Raw genomic sequence first — 18,732 nt, forward strand, 5'->3', positions numbered from 1 at the left:
AAAAAAAGCCACCGAACACATGAGGAGGAACTATGGATGGTTGCCAGTCTCCCCATTTGCATGGACAACAATGTCTGAAAAGGGCTAGAGAGTCACTCTGATCCTTCTCATTAATGCAACTCTCATCTGGTCAGGCACACGTGTATTCACTGTTGGGGAGGATGCAGGAAGCCACCTTCATGCCTCCTTCAATCTGCTAGTAGGGCAGACAGGCTGCCTATCACCATGGGGTGGAAGCAGTTGCAAAGCCTTGACTTGACCATCTGATTCTATTCCTCTTCCCCACCTCTGCAGCCCTGCCTGCCTGTCCACCAGCTGGTACAAACAATCCCAGATCACAGTTTATATTACAGGAAATGCAAACAGACATGCTTAGTAAAATCTATTGTCACATTATAGAGAAGTACAGTCTTATAATATTACAAAGAGGATTAGAGAATCATAGAGTTGGAAGGGACCCCCAGGGTCATCTAGAGCCAGTTTGGTGTAGTGGTTAAGTGTGCGGACTCTTATCTGGGAGAACCGGGTTCGATTCCCCACTCCTCCACTTGCACCTGCTGGAATGGCCTTGGGTCAGCCATAGCTCTGGCAGAGGTTGTCCTTGAAAGGGCAGCTGCTGTGAGAGCTCTCTCCAGCCCCACCCACCTCACAGGGTGTCTGTTGTGGGGGAGGAAGGTAAAGGAGATTGTGAGCCGCTCTGAGACTCTTCGGAGTGGAGGGCAGGATATAAATCCAACACCTACCTTCCAGTCCAACCCCCTGCACAGTGCAGGAAATGTACAAATACCTCCCCCCACACCCTCAGTGACCCCTGTTCCATGACCAGAAGATGACAAAAAACCTCCAGGATCCCTGGCCAAACTGGCCTGGAGAAAAATTGCTTCCTGACCCCAAAGTGGCAATCAGCATTTCTTTGGGCATGCAAGAAAAGGCCACAAGAACTAAACACTGATGCAACCCTTCCTGCCCTTCGTCTCATGATCTGCCTAACTTCCCAGAATCAGTATTGCTCCAAAGATGGAGAGCCCACGACCTCCCGGGGAAGCCTGTTCCACTGAGGAACTGCTCTAACCATCAGGAAGTTCTTCCTAATGTTTAGCGGGAAATTCTTTTGATTTAACTTCAACCCATTGGTTCTGGTCCTACCTTCTGGGGCCACAGAAAACAATTCCACACCCTCCTCTATATGACAGCTCTTCAAGTACTTGAAGATGGTGATCGTATCACCTCTCAGTCATCTCCTCTCCAGGATAAACTTATTCAGCCCCTTCAACCTTTCCTCATAGGACTTGGTCTCCAGACCCCTCATCATCTTTGTGGCCCTCCTCTGGACACATTCTGGAGCTCACCCTCATGATATTACCCATCCTGGTGATGCTACGTTGAGCATCCAGATGTAAGTTCATTTTGTCAAAACCTCTCTCACAGGAGCAGGGCTTTTTTAAAAAAACAGGGACTCACAGGAACACAGTTCCGACTGGCCTGGTGGTGAGGTGTGGCCTAATATGAAAATGAGTTCCTGCTGGACTTTGTCTACAAAAAAAGCCCTGTGCAAAACAATGGTGATGTCAGGGGTGTAGCAGGAGTTCCTGCTACAAAAAAAAGCCCTGGGAGTAGTCAGGGCTTTTGTTGAGCAGGAACTCACAGGAATGCATAAGAACATAAGAGAAGCCATGTTGGATCAGGCCAATGTCCCATCCAGTCCAACACTCTATGTCAGACAGTGGCCAAAAAAAAAAGGAGGTTCACAAGTGGGGCTAGAAGCCCTTCCACTTTGCCCCCCCCCAAGCACCAAGAATACAGAGCATCACTGCCCCAGACAGTTCCAATAATGTGATGTGGCTAATAGCCACTGATGGACCTCTGCTCCATATTTTTATCCAAACCTCTCTTGAAGCATGCCGTTCCAGCTGGCTTAGTGTCAGGGGTCTGTGGCCTAATATGCAAATGAGTTCCCGCTGGGCTTTTCTTACCAAAAAAGCCCTGGAAGTAGTTATTCTGGTGCCTTGCAGCCTGGTTTTGATTTCCAGAGCATTCAGAGGTGGGAGGGGCAGGATCAATGAAGGGAAAGAGGGAATGCGCAGATATGTGAGGGACTGTGATACTGGAGTTTTCTTGTGGAGTTTTTCTGTTCAGTCTCCCCTTTCCACCAAACACTGTACCATCTCAGTGGCTTTAGGAAGCCATTTGGATCCCATAACCTGTAAGAAGAGCCCTGTAAACTGCAGGAGGATTGGCTACATCAGCAATGTGTGGCCTAATATGCAAATGAGTTTCTGCTACAACCCCCCCCCCCCCCCCCGACTACTCCTGAATTAAGAGACAGTGTCATTCTGATTCAGAGCATATTCAGTTGGCTTGAATCTTGTTTTGTAAATGTCCAGCTGCACATTTCTAATCCCCAGATGCTCCAAAAGAAACCACAACATGCTGCCTTTGGACCATTTTACCTTGCAATTAATCTCTTCCACACATAAGCGTGGAAACCCCCTTCTTCCCTTTCCCCATCACTGAAACCCAAGATGCCGCCTCCAGCCATCGAACGGCAGCAGAGTGGGAGACACCCAAGGCCAATCCTTGAAGCTCCGTTTACGATGGAGTCCTGTGCAAAAGCCCATCGAGTGCTCCATGCCTGCACAAAGAGGGCTGCTGCATCACCAGTCGCTTGCACAACTCCCATTCATTTTAATAAGGACCAGGGCTTTTATAGGAAAAGCCCAGCAGGAACTCATCTGCATATTAGGCCACACCAAGCCAGCCAGAACTGTGTCCCTGTGCATTCCTGCTCCCAAAAAGCCCCTGATAAGGACTTTGCAGGAGAAGGCCGTGGTGGATTGTGTCCATATGAATTACCGTCATGGGAATTTGCCATATCAGTTTTTCACCTTGTCAAAACGTCCGGGGCGAGCTTGGAACAAATGTCCAAAAGGCCCTTTTCAAACAGATTAACAGGGCAGAAACATTTAAATTCTATTTATCATCACCAGATGTGATTTAAAGGCCTTAGTTTTAAAATAATGGCAAGCAACTGACAATCCTTCAGCAGAATGAAAATTGAGTGAATTTTTTGTTTGTTTATCTATTTTGGGGCTTTTTAAAAGGCATAACCAAAATACTCATCTCCAAACCCTTGAGTTGCCAGCAGGGCTTTTTTTGTAGCAGGAATCCCTTTGCATATTAGGCCACACACCCCTGATGTAGCCAATCCTTCAAGAGTTTACAGGGCACTTAGTACATGGCCTACTGTAAGCTCCAGGAGGATTGGCTACATCAGGGGTGTGTGGCCTAATATGCAAAGGAGTTCCTGCTACAAAAAAGGCCTGCTTGCCGGAGTGTGTGGTTCATTGTTAAGGGGTAGCAGTGTTAGTCAGTTGTAGGAACCAAATCAAACAAAGGTCCAGATCTCTGAGGAAGTGAGCCAAGCCGCAAGCCTCTGACTCACGAAAGCTCATATCAAAAGAAATCTGAGTCTTCAAGGTTCCGCTGGACTTTTGTGTGGATAATTAACAACCAGGACAGGCATTTAACTAGTTGCACAGCCAGAAATGTTCTGCTAATGATAAAAAGAATTTGGGCTATCCTAATTTAATGTGGAACAACCCCACCCCCTTTCCCCAGTTTTGCTGATGCAGCAAAGTGTAAATATTTTCCATAAATCATTTCCAGAACAACAGTGTTCACTGCAGGCCGTTTGAGACACAAGCAAAAGCCGCTGTGCATATTTTTAAATAAAATTATTTTCCATGCTAATAACGTACTAAAAATAAGCGCCAAGCGTGGGTCAGAGATCTGAGAGGAAGCCAGAAACATGGTTTACATATTACCGAGAACAAAACACAACCTGCAGTAAATCTCCCCTCCCCGTCTTCCATGTCTGTGAACAATAAGGGCTTTTAATTTTTTTTTTTTAATTAAACTTCAGGGAGAGGGTCTAGAATAGCAGTGAAAGAAGCTCTGTTTCACCACACCTTCCTCTCCCCGTTGCAAGAGGTGTGCCAGTGACCAGTCAACTCGAAGAAGGTCTCATCAGAGAATCAGATAAGCAACATGGCTACAGTAGCATACATTTGAAGACAATTCCAGATATATCACTGGGTTGGTCAATTCCAGCAAAATGAAACAGGAATTCAGTCCCCCTTCCCCCTCAAAGTCTAACAGAATTTATTCCATCAGAAGCTTCCATGTTGGGTCCTTCTAATCTGGGGAAGGCCGCTCTACAAAAGCTCACTCCGGAATAAATGTTGTGAGTCTTTAAGGCACCAGCATCTAGTCTCCTGTTTTATCTGAAGACCTTTCTAGAAGTGACTCACGTTGCAGGTGAGATTTACTCATAGGGCAAAGTGAAACGTATGCACCCGATAGTAAAAAAAAAAAAATCAGGCCCAAGGCGGATAAAATAAAATAAAAATAGATTCTGTTGATTGAATAAAATTCCCCAAATTCCCGACATGTCTCGCCAACAAAGTTTTAAAGGGGAATGTACAACCCGGGATTCAGCATCTAACACAAGGCTTATTTATTTGTATATTTGTAACTAAAGAATTGTTATTTATGAGAACTCAGTCATTTGATGTTTAACTCATTTATTTATGCATACTTTAACTAAATAATTGTTATTTAGGAGACCTTAGTCATTTGGCCTTTAACGCAATGCTTGATCTATTTACATAATTTTAACTAAATGATAATGATGTGAACTCGTTATAATGTGATTGTGTATTGTGTATTACTGATTCCCTCCAAGAAGCCTGTTGGTGAAACACTTAGGGAATTAGAGGAATTTTAACTGAGTAATAAGAGAATTAGTTATGGATGCGGGGAGTGGAGAGAGGGCTCCTTCCAGCAAGAAAATGAAGGGAGGGGATAAAGGATCCCCAAAGGTTAGCCATTCCCTGTCAATCAGTGCCCAGGCAGCCAAATCATACACAATTTAAAAACTGACTGTAAGAAATACAATGGAACTGCAAATAATATAGTTCTGCCCTCAGAGCTGCCCCAAGTGTGAAAAGGAAGTAAAATGTAATTTTGAGCCAGGGAGAGAATCTTGTAAAGCCAGGGAAATAAAGGAAATTCCAAATCTGGCACAGTGTTTCCACCTCCAAAACTATATAAATTAGGGGTGCCAAACTTGCTTAACGTAAGGGACACACTGAATACAGTCAAATGTTTGAGAGCCATAAGGGGAGGGAGGGAGGAAGGAAGGAAGGAAGGAAGGAAGGAAGGAAGGAAGGAAGGAAGGAAGGAAGGAAGGAAGGAAGGAAGGAAGGAAGGAAGGAAGGAAGGAAGGACATAGGAGAGGGAGAAGTGGAAAGAAAGCAACTTTAACTTTAAGTGGATTCTCCAAGCCACCTGCTGGCTTGGTTTAGATAAGTGATTTAAAGAGACAAATTCCTTCTCCAAGCCAGCTGATATGATGGTGGGGACTTCAAGAGCCACACAGTATGTACAAAAGAGCCACCTATGGCTCCCGAGCCACAAATTGGCCAGTCCAAATATAATCTAACGAAGAAGCTTTGACTTTTGAAAACGGATGGCCCCAAAATCTTGTTGGTCTCAAGGTACTACTGGACTCAAATCTAGTTGACATCAGTAGCAGATGTCAGACTGTCCCCTCAACTGTTCCCTGCCTTTATTTCACTACCTTTTGGGGTCACGTTTTTTACCACAATCCTTAACTTGTCAAAGTTTGGTAATAGTGGGTTTGTTTTTTTTTGCATTTATCCTTTGTGAGAGACATGGGATGCTTGTGTTAGGAAGATGACCCACAGCTTCTGGATCCCTTGAAAAGTGACATATCCCAAGTTTCTTGGAAAGAGAGAGAGACCATGATGGTTGGCATGCATTTCTGAGCACAGAGATAAGAAGGTGCTATTCATTATGTGATCAAGTGTGGTTCATTATCAGTAGGCTCACGCTGGGAAGGACACAGATTCAGCTCCCGTCTCTAACATAGGTTGCTGTCATGGGCAGTGTTCCCTCTAAGCTGAGTTAGTGTGAGCTAGCTCACCGGTTTTTAGCCTCTGGCTCACGCATTTGTGTCTTAGCCCAGGAAAAATGGCTCCAGAGCAAACTAATTTATGCAATAGCTCACAACTTTAATGCCAGTAGCTCACAAAGTAGAATTTTTGCTCACAATGCTTAGAGGAAGCATTGGTCATCATGGGGTTGATGAAGAGTCATGGAAAACTAAAAAGTTTCTGTACTATGTTGTGTTACTTTGTTTGGTCTGAATTGAAGGTTTTGGATGATGCTTTAAGGAGATTTTTTCATGGACCAATATGGCTACCCATTTCTAGTTGTTTGTTGTTGTTATTGTTGTTAGTGCACTGGCAATTCTCCTGGGTAAAAATGGCCAAAAAAAAAAAAAAAGTCTACATGGAACTGTTGTAAGGATTAAGGGAAGAAGGGAGAATTCTAGAGATATCATTAATTTAAATGGATGGTGCTTTGGGGAGATTTTTTCATGGACCAATATGGCTCCCACTTTCTATTGTTTGTTGTTGTTAGTGGACTGGCAGTTCTCCTGGGTAAAAATGGCCAAAAAAAAAAAAAAGTTGACATGGAACTGTTGTAAGGATTAAGGGAAGAAGGGAGAATTCTAGATACAGAATTAATTTTTAAAAACTAAAAGAAGACTGCAGGAATTGGGAGGTTGAGTTTGAGAAACTGAAGATCTTAGATAATGTTTTGTCTGAATTATTAGGATTATCTTCCAAAGGAACATATCAATATCGTTCTCAAACTTAATAATTTTCGGGGGACCATGAAGCAAATTTATTGGCTTGAATTAAAGGAATTGGGAATGTGGATTATATAACGCATTTACCAGCATTTGATGGGATTGTTTTAAAAAGTCTTGATAAGTTACTTGGTTTCTTTTGCAGGACCAAATTTGTGTGGGCTGGCTGCACCCTAAATTTCCAAAATGCGCTCAGTTTTAAGCCTGCATGGTGAAATTTCGCCTAACTGAAAACTGAGTTCAGCGAAAAGATTTTCTCTTTGTCTTTTTTTCCATCTCCCCTTCTCTGCGGCTTGGAACAAAAGGAACTGCAGCAAGTACCGAATAAGCGGATAGACATAATTTTGCTTTGCTTATTCATGACGGTGGATTGTTCCATCAGGGTCAGATTGTTTGGGAGTAGATGGGAAGGAGGAAAATCTTACAGGGCGCAGGGAAGGACGCCGGTTACTCTGCACTTATTAAAATAATCAAGGAACCGTTTTCTTTTTTTAAAAAAAATGCAAACAATGAAAAGGTGTGGATTTCGTAGAGATGTAAGCAAGCGTGGCAGGAGAGAAAAAATCGAACTCCAAAAAAAGAGGATTAGCAACTCAGACGACCAACCCGCTCAATTTTAGCAAAACTTGCAAGCGCTACAAATAACAATGTGGGGCCCCGATCCAGCCATGCCCTTTTGAAGTCGCATAGATTTCGGGGTTTCACAGCTCAGCACGTGCCTAGATCCCTCCACGATAGGACTAAAAGTGCTTAACTTCGGCTCAAACACGTCCCGGATTCAAAGAGAGTGGCGCATACCTCTTCAGAGAGGCGCTTTCTGAAATTATCTTATATACTGTAGGTTGGTTTGGTTTTTCAAAAAACACACACACACACACACACACACAAAACCCTGTTGATTACGACCATATTTTTTCGTCATTTCTGCTTACCCCGTTTTGTATTGTTACTGCTGTTTAAAGGAAGCGATCGCTTGCTTTCGCAAGGGCAATATTCTGTTGCCACTGTAATTTTGCTAATTTTTGGACACATTCGATTCGGGGACTGGTAGTGGGAGATGAAGCCTACCAAAATTTTGGAAAAAATACTCCTCCTTCCCTAGAAGTCCTGATATCTCTTCCTGTCTACCCACCACCACCACCACCTAGCTGTTTTCTTGTTCTCTCACCACCTCCAAAAATGTATTTTTTGTTCTTACGCGTGGAATAGAAGGAGAACTGGAGGAGGGGGAAATTGGAGCTGGACAGAGACTCGTTTGAGAATTTTTGCTGCTTTCCTCATTGACCGAATTGAATGAGGAAAGGCAATAGAGAAGGGAAGGCGGGCAATAGAGTCGAGGGATTCTGCCCCGGTTTGTACCGTTTGTCTAAGAAGGTTGGCGAGTTCGGGAAGGTTTAACCCGCTCTTGGTAGCTCCAGGGCAATCAGATGCCAAGCGAAGCCGGCTGATCGTTCTGGGCTCGTTGAAATGGAACGGGCAGACTTCTGAGTGGCACAGAAATCTTGGAGTTCTTGGCCTGTTCTTCCGTTCGGTCGAGGCTGGCCTCCTAGCTGTATTTATTTGGGACCGGTCTATTCAACGGCGCCTTGGGCTGCAAACATCGCTCTGCCTAACTCCAAAATATTAAATTGTATTTAATAGGCAGGGAGAGACTGCTTTTTCGGGGCTTCTGGACAACGCTATGCGCTGCGGTCTCCGAGGACCCCTAAAGCCGTGCCGGGAACGGGCAGCGGTCTCCCGTTCGCTTGTTAAGCTTCAGGATTCCGGAGGCCACGAAGTTTTGCCCGGTCGGTTTCCCTCTTGCAGTTCAGGGCGGGAGGAAGACTGGGAAGCCTGCTGCGGCCCCGATCCCTGACAGTTCCGACGGTTTGCTGTGCTGCCCAGGGCAATAGATCCCATGTATACCAAACCCAGCATCCCCAAAATGCAGCCAGGGGCGCATGCAAAGGATGCAGAAATAGGGCGCACTGCAGAGAGCAGAAAGGGGGAGAGAGAGGGAGGGGGGGTGGGAGAGAGAGAGGTTGTCCTTTCCTTCCTCGGATGTAATGGAATTAGAGGCAAGCCGAGTGGATCCCTAAGGAAATCTCCGGAGAAAGGGAGGCGCGGATTCCCCAGGAGAGATTAATCCGGGAGAGACCACCAGACTCCAAGATCAGCCTCCAAGCTCGCCGGAAAAGACAACAGGCGAAAGCCCCACCCCCGACCCCGGCCATTTCCACACACACACACACACACACACACACACACACCCGGGACCCCAACCCAGCAGGATTCGTTGCTTTGCGTCAAAAGGCGAAAGGTTTCGCTCTGCGCTCTGCTCGGTTTGGTTGGGAGGTGGGAAGGAGGAAAGGACCGGGAGTGAACTCAGCGGGGAAAGGCCTTTACACGCCAGCTTCTATCAGAACCGACCACAACAAAGCAGCCCGTGTGGCTTATTGGTTTCTTCTTTTAAAATATATATTATTTATGCTTCAAACCTTAGACCTCCCGAAGGAGAAAAGAAGTCGCTCTTTTTTGCGCGCCGGGGTCTCCGTTAGAGCTTTCACGGGGTGCAGGTTGGGCAAAGGGTTTCCGAAAGACCTTGAAGATCAAACCAGTGCAGGGCAAAACGGAGAGAAACCAGCCGGAGCTCCGAAAGGCGGCTTTGGTTTCGCGGCCGGCCTCCCCTGGGCTAACCCGGGCGCCGGCTCTGGAGAGGACGGCGAGTTTTGTTCGGGCTTGTCTCTGGCAACCCCCGGAGCTGTGGATGCCGGATAAACGAGGGGCGGCTTTCCCGAGAGAGACCTTGAATCCTGATCCAGCCCTGTCCCCCGAACGGATTTTCCCCACTAGAATCATAGCATCATCGACTCCTAGACTCGGTTTCTTTCTGGGATTCCCTGATTCAAGCGCAGCAGGTCAGTTTGGAGACAGGGCTGAACCAGGATTGAAGGTCTAGCGCGGAATACAGTATTGAGAACCGGGAACCGTCCCCAGAGACCCTCGGCTCAAAAGAGCTCATTCTCGAAGCAGAAACGGAGCTGCATATGCACCCACACGCAGAGCGTGGCGCGCGTCCTAGGAGAATAGCGCTCTCATGCAACGGGATCGCCTTGTCCGGCTCTGAAGGAGAGCTATAGCGCAACCTGCAACCTCAAGGCGGGTCAAAAGGGGCAGATCTCACCTCATCCGACCCCCCCCTCCCCAACTACTCTCTCTCAGCTTTGCCAAAAGGCGCACAGTTGTGGCCAAGCCAACCCAAACCAATCGCCCCCCTCCACGCGCGCGCACCCTGTTTCAGGCTACAAGCCTCAGGCTCTCTACCTAGCCTTGGGAAGCCGCCTTTTACCCCGCACTTGATCCGGCTGCGAATTCTTCAGCGGGAGCGCCTTTGCGAAAAAGGAGTTCCCTTGCAAGGGGGGTAAAAAACCCGCTTGGTAAGAGCCTGCGATTCAAATCAAGCACACGTGAGGGACGTGACTACCCCCCCCCACACACACACAGACTTTTTAACCCGTCTTCTAGTTATTTCTTGGCTGTGAGCACACATGCTAAATAATGCCATTTCAATCCACGCGCAATGCACTCATCCAGCCGGATTTTACGGTATGACTCGGCAAACCCCAGTATGAAAATGCATTTCGGGTGAATTGAACCCGCATTCTTTCGCACGTGTGATCACAGCCCCTGGTTGCCCTTTCTGTTTTCGCTTCTAATATTGCCCCGGGCTTAGCACAACAGGGTGAAAAGGCGACGCGGCCAAGTCTTTGAGGTCTAGAGCAGCAGACAGAAACGGGCACCGGAATTCGCCTTTTAAGGGTAACCGAAGTGAACCCGAATTTATACCAGCGTCACCTCTGGCAGACTAGAACCCGCTTCGTCAGAGGCAACGGATCAGGACCCGCCTGCGGCTCCGAATCGCCGGATCTGGACCGCAGGCCGTTCCCACGGGCCCGCTCAGTCAGAGGACTAAGATCCGAATCTGCGATCAGCGCCGCATATACATGAGTAGGAAAACCAAGTTTAGGGGAAACTCCCGACGCCGGATACAGAAGCGGATTAGAAGAGCGCCGGTTGCAGCTGAATCAGAAAAGGTTTTCTAAACCGGGCTTAGAAAAGTCACATTAAAAAAAAAATTAAGGTAAATCGAACAGGCGAGGCTGGGAAAAGAAGAAAGAAAGACGGGCTGTGCTTGGTCGCGGAGGAGGCTTCGAGAAGGCCCTGGGGATTGTGCCCAGCCCAGCCTGTCCTCCCAGCCCGGCGCTTGCCACGAACCCGGCGCAGGAGCGAAGGAAAGGAACGAAACAGGGAGTTGGGAAGGGGCAAAGCCAAGCGGGGAGCCGCCTGGGAGGGGCTTTAGGGGCGGGGGGGGGGGTGTTAGAAGGGCTGCGGGCGCTGGTTTGTACAAGAGAGGACTCGGTTCCGATGGGCAAAGCCAGCTCCGGCCTAGAGGCTTCGTGGCTCTGTCCAAAAGAGAGCCGAAGGGACCCAGGGAGATCCGCAGAGCCTGGCGCGGTGCGATCCTAAACATGCTCACAAAAGAGAATCCCATGGCGGGCAGTGCCGCTTCCTCCCTCCATAGATTTGCAGCCCCAGATCTGGTAATTCCGCACCCGGGGGGAGGAACTTGCAGGGACCCGGAGAAGGCTGTGCCGGAGAGGCATGGAAGGAGCCGGGGCTGGGATTCCCCACACACGTGGTGTCAGAAGGCTTTGGTGACCCCAGCAGCCAGAAAGGAGTTGAGTTATTATATTTTTTTGATTTGGCGGGTTTATATTCAGCCCTTTCCCATGTGGGCTCAGGGCGGATTACAGCCATAAGAAAACAGTTCAAATACAACAATTGACCCTCGGGAAGGGAAGGGAAGGGAGCCCCTCCGGAAAATCCGACCCGCCGGCCTTCCACCTCCTCCGCATCTCTGGTTACTCTGCGGCTCGGAGATCTAAGGTGAAGGAGAGCGAGGTTTGCTAAAGAGATGCGCAAGAGAATCCGCAACTGCGCGGCGGGGAAACCGGCCAAACAGGCGCTTGGAGCAGGACGCGCGCCCAAGCGCCTCTTCCCTTTGCGCGATTCTTTCTCCACTAAAGTCGGCAACCGCAGAGGGGAAACCAGAGTTGTGTCTGCTTTGGTGGAGATGCGGGATCCGAAAGAGAAGCCGGAAGCGTGAGGGGGGAGGCGCACCAGCAAGGGCCTCTCGGAGAACTCGAAGGGACGTAGATAGAATTCGGTTTTACGGCTGTTGGGTTGGGGAACTCGCAGGTTCGTTTTTAACCGGCGGTGGTCCACGTTAGGGGTAAAGGAACCGAGCGCTCCAAGGAAGGAAGAAAGTAAGGAGGGAAGGAGAGAGGGAAGGAGGGAAGGAAGGAAGGAAGGAAGGAAGGAAGGAAGGAAGGAAGGAAGGAAGGAAGGAAGGAAGGAAGGAAGGAAGGAAGGAAGGAAGGAGGGAAGGAGGGAAGGAGGGAGGGAAGGAAGGAAGGAAGGAAGGAAGGAAGGAAGGAAGGAAGAAGGAAGGAAGAAGGGAGGGAGGGAGAAGGAAGGAAGGAAGGAAGAAGGGAGGGAGGGAGAAGAAGGAAGGAAGGAAGGAAGGAAGGAAGGAAGGAAGGAAGGAAGGAAGGAAGGAAGGAAGGAAGGAAGGAAGGAAGGAAGGAAGGAAGGCTTCTGAGCCTGACCCCAAATCCTTCAGTTTCAGGTCAAACTGGGCCAAGGAGAGCTGCCCGTTGTCTCCCCCGGCCTCGGCCCCCCTTTGCCTTTGGCGGAGGAGGAAACGGCTGTTTCTTCAGCCAAAACTCCTTGCTGGCAGCAAAGGTACCACAGTGACGTACCCTAAAGCCCTTTTTGGCACAGAGGCTACAAGCCAAGAATCAAACAAAACAAGGATGGCGCTTGAGATTATAAAGAGGGACCCTTACAAAAGCGTTTATTTTTGCCCTCCCCGAATCTTGCGCGGGAGGCAGACGTCGCTTAGGGAGTCGGTCGGGGATGCTGCCAACATCTGGGAACATCCAAGGCCCGTCGATTGTCCGACTCCAAAAAGCGGCGTCTACCCAACAAGAGCCTGCCTCGTTTTAAAATCCAGAAGAGTGCCCGAATCTAATACGGGATCAAACGGAGACCTCCCCCTCCCCATTTCACAAGGCAAAAGGGCCCAGACCAGCCGCTGGTCCAGTCTCAATTCCCGCTAGGGCATTTTGGACTGCGGGGCTTTTGAAAGGGGAAGAACTGACGCTTCACAGGGCCAGGGCGACAGGAAATAAGAATGGAGAAAGAGAGGGGGGGGAGGGAGGGAGAAAGGAGAGAGAGAGGGAGGGAGGGAGGGAGGAGGGAAGGGAGAGATAGAGAAAGAAAAAGAAGGAAGAAACCTCTAGCTGCATCCTGGGTACAAGGAGGGGGGGGGTGCTGCTGCTTCTACTCAACACAAAAGATTCCAGCCCCCAAATTCAGAGGCTGAAATTCAGCGCAGGCTTGCCAAAACGGAAGAGCGAGCGGAATCTGTGCCGCTGCAGACCAGAAGGCTGGGGCGCCCTTCTCTGCCTGGGATCGTGGCCCTGGGGGCGTCGCTGCTTCCCCACTCCGTATTCCAGGCAGGGGCTCCTTCGGGTGGGCGGGCGGGACGGGACCCCCCAGGGCAGAAGCCGGGAGCGGCCAGGAGTCCTTTGGGCGAAGAGGCAGATCTCAATATGCAAATCTGCTCGTCTTGGATGCGGGCGAGGCGAGGCGAGGCGAGGGGGGGAAATGTGGGAATGGGCGCACCCGCCGGCGGCTGCGATAATTGGAATTTAACGGACTTTCTGAGTTATATTCTAGGCCTAATTGAATTAAACCAATTGACTCTCCATTATAAATACTCCAGCGGTGACCCGGGCTATAAATTTGGGGCAGGCGGCTCGCGGCGAGTTTGCCTGATCTGCGTTTGCCGCAGGCAAGCCCGTCGGCCCGTCCTTCTGGACCTGGCCAAACCCGGTTGGCAGAAAAGCCGGCGGGAGGGAGGGAAAGGGGGGGGGAGCAAGTGGGATCTCCAAGGAGGCTTCGGGCCCCCTCGGAGAGAGAAAGGGGACTCGGGTGGGAGGGGAAAAGACCCTGGCAGAGGTTCGGAGGAGGGGGACTTCTTGGCTTCAGGTCTAGCGGCAAACACGGGTTCTCATCCGCTGGGCCTTCAGCAGGGAGCTCTCGGTCCCCGATTCTAAGCTGCGCGGCGGCGGCCGCATTCTCACGTTGCCCTTTGTAGGCGTGTCCACTGGATTAAAACGCCTAGAACGTGGCAGGTGTGGAGACGTCCAAGGGGAGGCGAAGAGCGCCCCTTTCGTGTCTGTCTGCCTGCGACGCCGAAGGGGGTCGGGCCCTGCGCCAAATGCCATGCCCAACCGGATCTAGAGTCCACCGCCAGAACCCCACGAATCTAGACGGATCTCAGGAGGCCCTGCCTGTGAGAAGCGTTTGGATCTCCCGGGGACTGGATCTCGACTAAAGCCGCCGGAACCCAGCCTGTCGGGATCCAGTCCCTGGCCGCCCGATCCTGCGCGTGTTACCTGGGAGGCAAGCCGGGCCTCTCTAGCCGGGCGGAGGCAGCTCCAGGGGTTTGAGGATCAGAGTGCGACGCGCTTCTCTGGTTTGAACTCGGAACGTTCCGGGTCTGAAGGGGACCCTGGTGGCCTTTCCCCCGACGGAACGACTTTAGCTAGAATCCGGATCTTGACCCTTCGGGGGTGTTTTCACACATGCTAAAGAATGCAGCTTCAATCCACTTCAGTGACCATTTGCAAGTGGATCGATGCCGTTTCACATAGTCAAATCCAAAGTGCATTGAAAGTGGATTGAAAGTGGCGCTTGCAAGCCTGACCTGAACTCGGTGGCGCTTGCAAGCCTGATCTAGGCGCCTTTGCCCCCCCATTGGTTCCAGTCGCCCTCTCGTCTGAATCGGCCTGGTTTAAGCTTGGGGGAGCGCACGGATGTGGGGGAAGTGGGGGAGAGAACCAGGCGATTGAGAACAGCAGACAGGGTGAATGCATCCTTTTTTGCTTTCCCTGGGAATTCCGCCTTCCTCCCAGGGTCGCTCCCAAATGGATCTATTCTGCCTGCGTTTAAACTTGAGGCGTGGCTAGGAGGCCCGAAACCAGTCCCGGAGCTGACTCCAGTTTCAATTAGGAGCTCTCCGGCCTTCCCTGGATTTGGGGACCGGCGCTGGGATTTCCTCCCTGGATCGGGGAGTCTCCGGGACGCTTCCTCGCGAGTAAGCAGCATGGGAACCCAAAAGTCGACCCCCCCCCCTCCCCAATGCATTCCGGCCCAGTCAAAACAGCCCGAGGGCTGTGCTCCGGACGGGAACGAGCAGTGAAATCCTGGGATTAAGGCTCTCGTGAACGCAATGGGCCTTAATTCGGAGTAACAGGCGCAGCCAGGTCGCAGTGCTGACTCTCTGTTTGTACGCCTTTCCCAAATCCAGAGCAGGCCGCGAGATTCTCCTATCGACCCAATAGGGCCCAGTGGGGCAACAGCAGGCGATCGGGAGCTTTTGGATGCTTTCTGGGGGGACGAAAGGGACGACGAGGGCCATGGCAGCACACAAAGGAGCATTTGCGAAGCAGGAAGAGGTGGAGAAGGCAGCGCATTCCCGACCGCAAGTCCGAGCTAAAGCCTGAAAGATATAGGGCCACCATGAAGCGTTCACACCTGCCCTGCGCCTCACGTGTGCGGAAGCAGCGTTGGTGCATCCAGAGAGAAATGCCAGGCCCTCTTCACTCTCTTGGTCTGGAGACCAAGTCCTGTGAAGAAAGTCCTGCAAAGAAAAATTGAAGGAGCTGGACATGTTTAGCCTGGAGAAGAGGCGGCTGAGAGGTGATATGATCACCATCTTCAAGTACATGAAGGACTGTCATCTAGAGGATGTTGTGGGATTGTTTTCTGTGGCCCCAGAAGGCTGGACCAGAACCAGTGGGTTGAAATTAAATCAAAAGAGTTTCCGACTCAACATTAGGAAGAACTTCCTGACCGTTAGAGCGGTTCCTCAGTGGAACAGGCTTCCTCGGGAGGTGGTGGGCTCTCCTTCCTTGGAAGTTTTTCAACAGAGGCTAGATGGCCATCTGACAGCAATGAAGATCCAGTGAATTTAGGGGGAGGTCTTTGTGAGTTTCCTGCATTGTGCAGGAGGTTGGGCTAGATGACCCTGGAGGTCCCTTCCAACTCTATGATTCATCCTCCCGCTCACATTGTTCTCCTAGAAAGGGTGTCACCAGCACCGTGTGCGCCATACACACCCGCGCGCCTTCTCTTCTATGTGGGGCCCTGCGGGTACCTGGCACATCTCCCTGCCTTCTTGGGTCAGTCACCTGTTGGCTGGGGTGACCCCCGTCCGTTGCCTTCATACAAGGTAGCCAAAGTGTGTGGGGAGGGGATATTCTTAGCAGGGGCACGATCCCACCACATCAAGCGCTCGCAAGCTCCGCGGAAGGGAGCGAAGCGCATTCCCTTTCCCTCCATTGGAAAGAACAGTGCTTAAAAAAAAAAAAAAATCGCATAGGCCGGCTCTTGGGCTGATTTTGACGGCACCCATCTTTTCCTCTCTGGCACCCACTGACTGCGATCACGCATACTGAATACTGCACTTTCAATCCACTTTCCAACTGGATTTTACTGTGTGGATTTGCAAATCCACACAGCCAAATCCAGTCGTAAAGTGCATTGGAAGTGGACTGAAAGTACATTATTCAGTGTGCGTGATCCCAGCCTCTGGCTGCAGTCTGACACGCGAAACAATGCACTTTGCAACCGATTTTTTGCCAGTTCACACAGCAAAATCCAGTTGCAAAGTGCACTGAAAGTGGATTGAATGTGCATTCTTTGATGTGTGTGCTCGCAGCCTCTTTCTCCCAGACGCATCGATTCGCCAGACAAGGGGTGCATTCACACGACGCCAAATAATGCGTTTTGCGGCTGGGTTTTTACAGGAGGGCCCATGGAACGGGACTCTCGCACAGGAGCGGGAGACCCCAGAGTCTTTGGCTCCCCTAGAAATAATCGCTGTCTTTAATAGGCGCCCACCGCTCTTCTTGCACGTCTCCATGCGCTCCTGTGTACACACAGTAAACGCGAGGGGTGGGGAATCATCCGCCCGCGCCTCGCCCGGGTTAGACGCGCCCATCGGTGCCCAACCGACAGTCCTATGAACATATATATGAACATCTGAAGCTGCCTTATACTGAACCAGACCCTCAGTCCATCAAAGTCAGTATTGTCTACTCAGACGGGCAGCGGCTCTCCAGGGGCTCAAGCTGAGGTTTTTTTACGCCTACTTGCCTGGGCCCTTTTTCAGTTGGAGATGGCGGGGGTTGAGCCTGGGACCTTCTGCTTCCCAAGCAGGTGCTCTACCACTGAGCCACCGTCCCTCCCCCGAGCGAAGGGCCCCGAAGAGTGCGCCCCCCCCCGCAACCCGCCCGCCTGTCCCTTTGGTTTAATGCCGGGTAGGGAAAACGTACCACTCCCACCCCATCCTTTGCCCCTTCCGTTGGGCTTGGACTGACTCCCGAGGAAGCCCAACGAGAAAACGAGGTCTCAAGCCGCTTCCTACTTCCCCGGGAAGCCGGCCCCGTTGAACTCGGTGGCGCTTGCAAGCCTGATCTAGGCGCTTTTGACCCCCATTGGTTCCAGTCGCCCTCTCGTCTGAATCTGCCTGGCTTAAGTTTGGGGGAGCGCACGGCTATGGGGGACGTGGGGGAGAGAACCAGGCGATTGAGAACAGCAGACAGACCCTTTGCCAATGTACAGGGACAGCGGGAGAGATTCAGACCGGCGACGAAATCTTCGGCTAGGCAGAGACTCGGCTCTCCAAGGCGCCTCGCAATCTCCCGCCACCCCCGCCCGATTCTGACCGCCCTGCACGTCTGAAAGCGCTCCAAAGAGCCCGGCGCGGTTTCTCTGCATAGGAAGAACACGCTGTCCGCCTTAGACCACCACCGCCACGCACATCTTCCTAGATCCGCATCATTCCCCACGCGCACACCGGTAAGGACGCCTTGCTTAGGGCCGTGCGCGCCCAACAGCACGCATTCAGCAGAAACGGCGAAGTACCTGCAACCTTTAGAGCCAGCTGCCGGGCTAGAAAGGCCACAAGGGTGGGGGCACCGCGCAGGGCTGCCCCAAACCCAGCGCCCCCCCGGGCACGCGGAATCAAGCCATACATCAGAAACAGACAACAAAACCGCAGCAGGGGCAAGGGGGGGGGGGAGGCATCAGACATAGAATAGCGGCAATACACGGGATCCTGACGCAGGAACCCGGTTCCCCGGTTCCCTGGGAGAGGAAAGGCGGTCTAGAAGCTGCAGAGACTTCTCGCAAGTCGCGGGCGTGTGCCCCGAGCCTTCTGTCTCCCCAGGAATCAGAGCCTTTTACAGTTTTCCTCCAAGTGTTTTTTTTTTTGTAATGCTATGGCAGCGAAAGAGACAGAGCCTGCGATGCGCTTCCACGCAACAGGGCAACAGGAAAAAAAAAAAGGCAACCTGTTCGTCTGTTTACAGTCTTGACCTATCGGCTGCCTCACACTCACGCAACGCACGCAACAAACACACAACAAACACACACACACACACTTCTATCCCACTTCTTGCTGCCTGGACCCTGCAAAGCGCCCCGAGACCGCGCGTTTTGCCTTTATGATTAAATCAATGCGAAAGAGAGAGAGAGAGAAAATGCCTTACGTTGCATTGGCACGCCAAGGATTTCTGGAAGCCCCTTGACAGACCCTTCGGTGGCGAGTGCTGAGCTTTGCATCATTTTATTTCAAGAGGCCGAGGAGAGGCGAGAGATGGGGAGGGAAAGGGGGGGGGGAGAAAAGACCCCCGGGACCAGCTTGGCTTGGAAGGAGGGGAAATGAAATAAAAAAATCAAATCTTGAGCGCTCAAGCAGGACGGCCCCCCAAACGAAAGAGACGGCAAGGGGTTCCCCCTCCAAAAGTCTGCCCGGGGGCCTGGCTGCGGCAGGAGGGAGGCCTGCTCCGGGTCCCCCCCCGCCCCGGCCCGGGTCT

The 18,732-nt window shown here is 51.1% G+C and overlaps 1 protein-coding gene across 1 annotated transcript in view; it reads right to left on the reverse strand.

Annotated features, from left to right (window-relative positions):
- The window catches only part of LHX4 (LIM homeobox 4), a 95,439-nt gene extending 76,910 nt beyond the window's left edge, over positions 1-18,529 (reverse strand). Inside the window, exon 1 of the mRNA XM_060233386.1 lies at positions 18,406-18,529. Within this exon, the coding sequence (XP_060089369.1) occupies positions 18,406-18,481 (76 nt within the window). The 5' untranslated portion in view covers positions 18,482-18,529. The remainder of the gene's footprint in view (positions 1-18,405) is intronic.
- Positions 18,530-18,732: the final 203 nt, after the last annotated feature.

This window comes from Heteronotia binoei, chromosome 2 (genome assembly GCF_032191835.1).
Source record: "Heteronotia binoei isolate CCM8104 ecotype False Entrance Well chromosome 2, APGP_CSIRO_Hbin_v1, whole genome shotgun sequence".
NCBI lineage: Eukaryota > Metazoa > Chordata > Lepidosauria > Squamata > Gekkonidae > Heteronotia > Heteronotia binoei.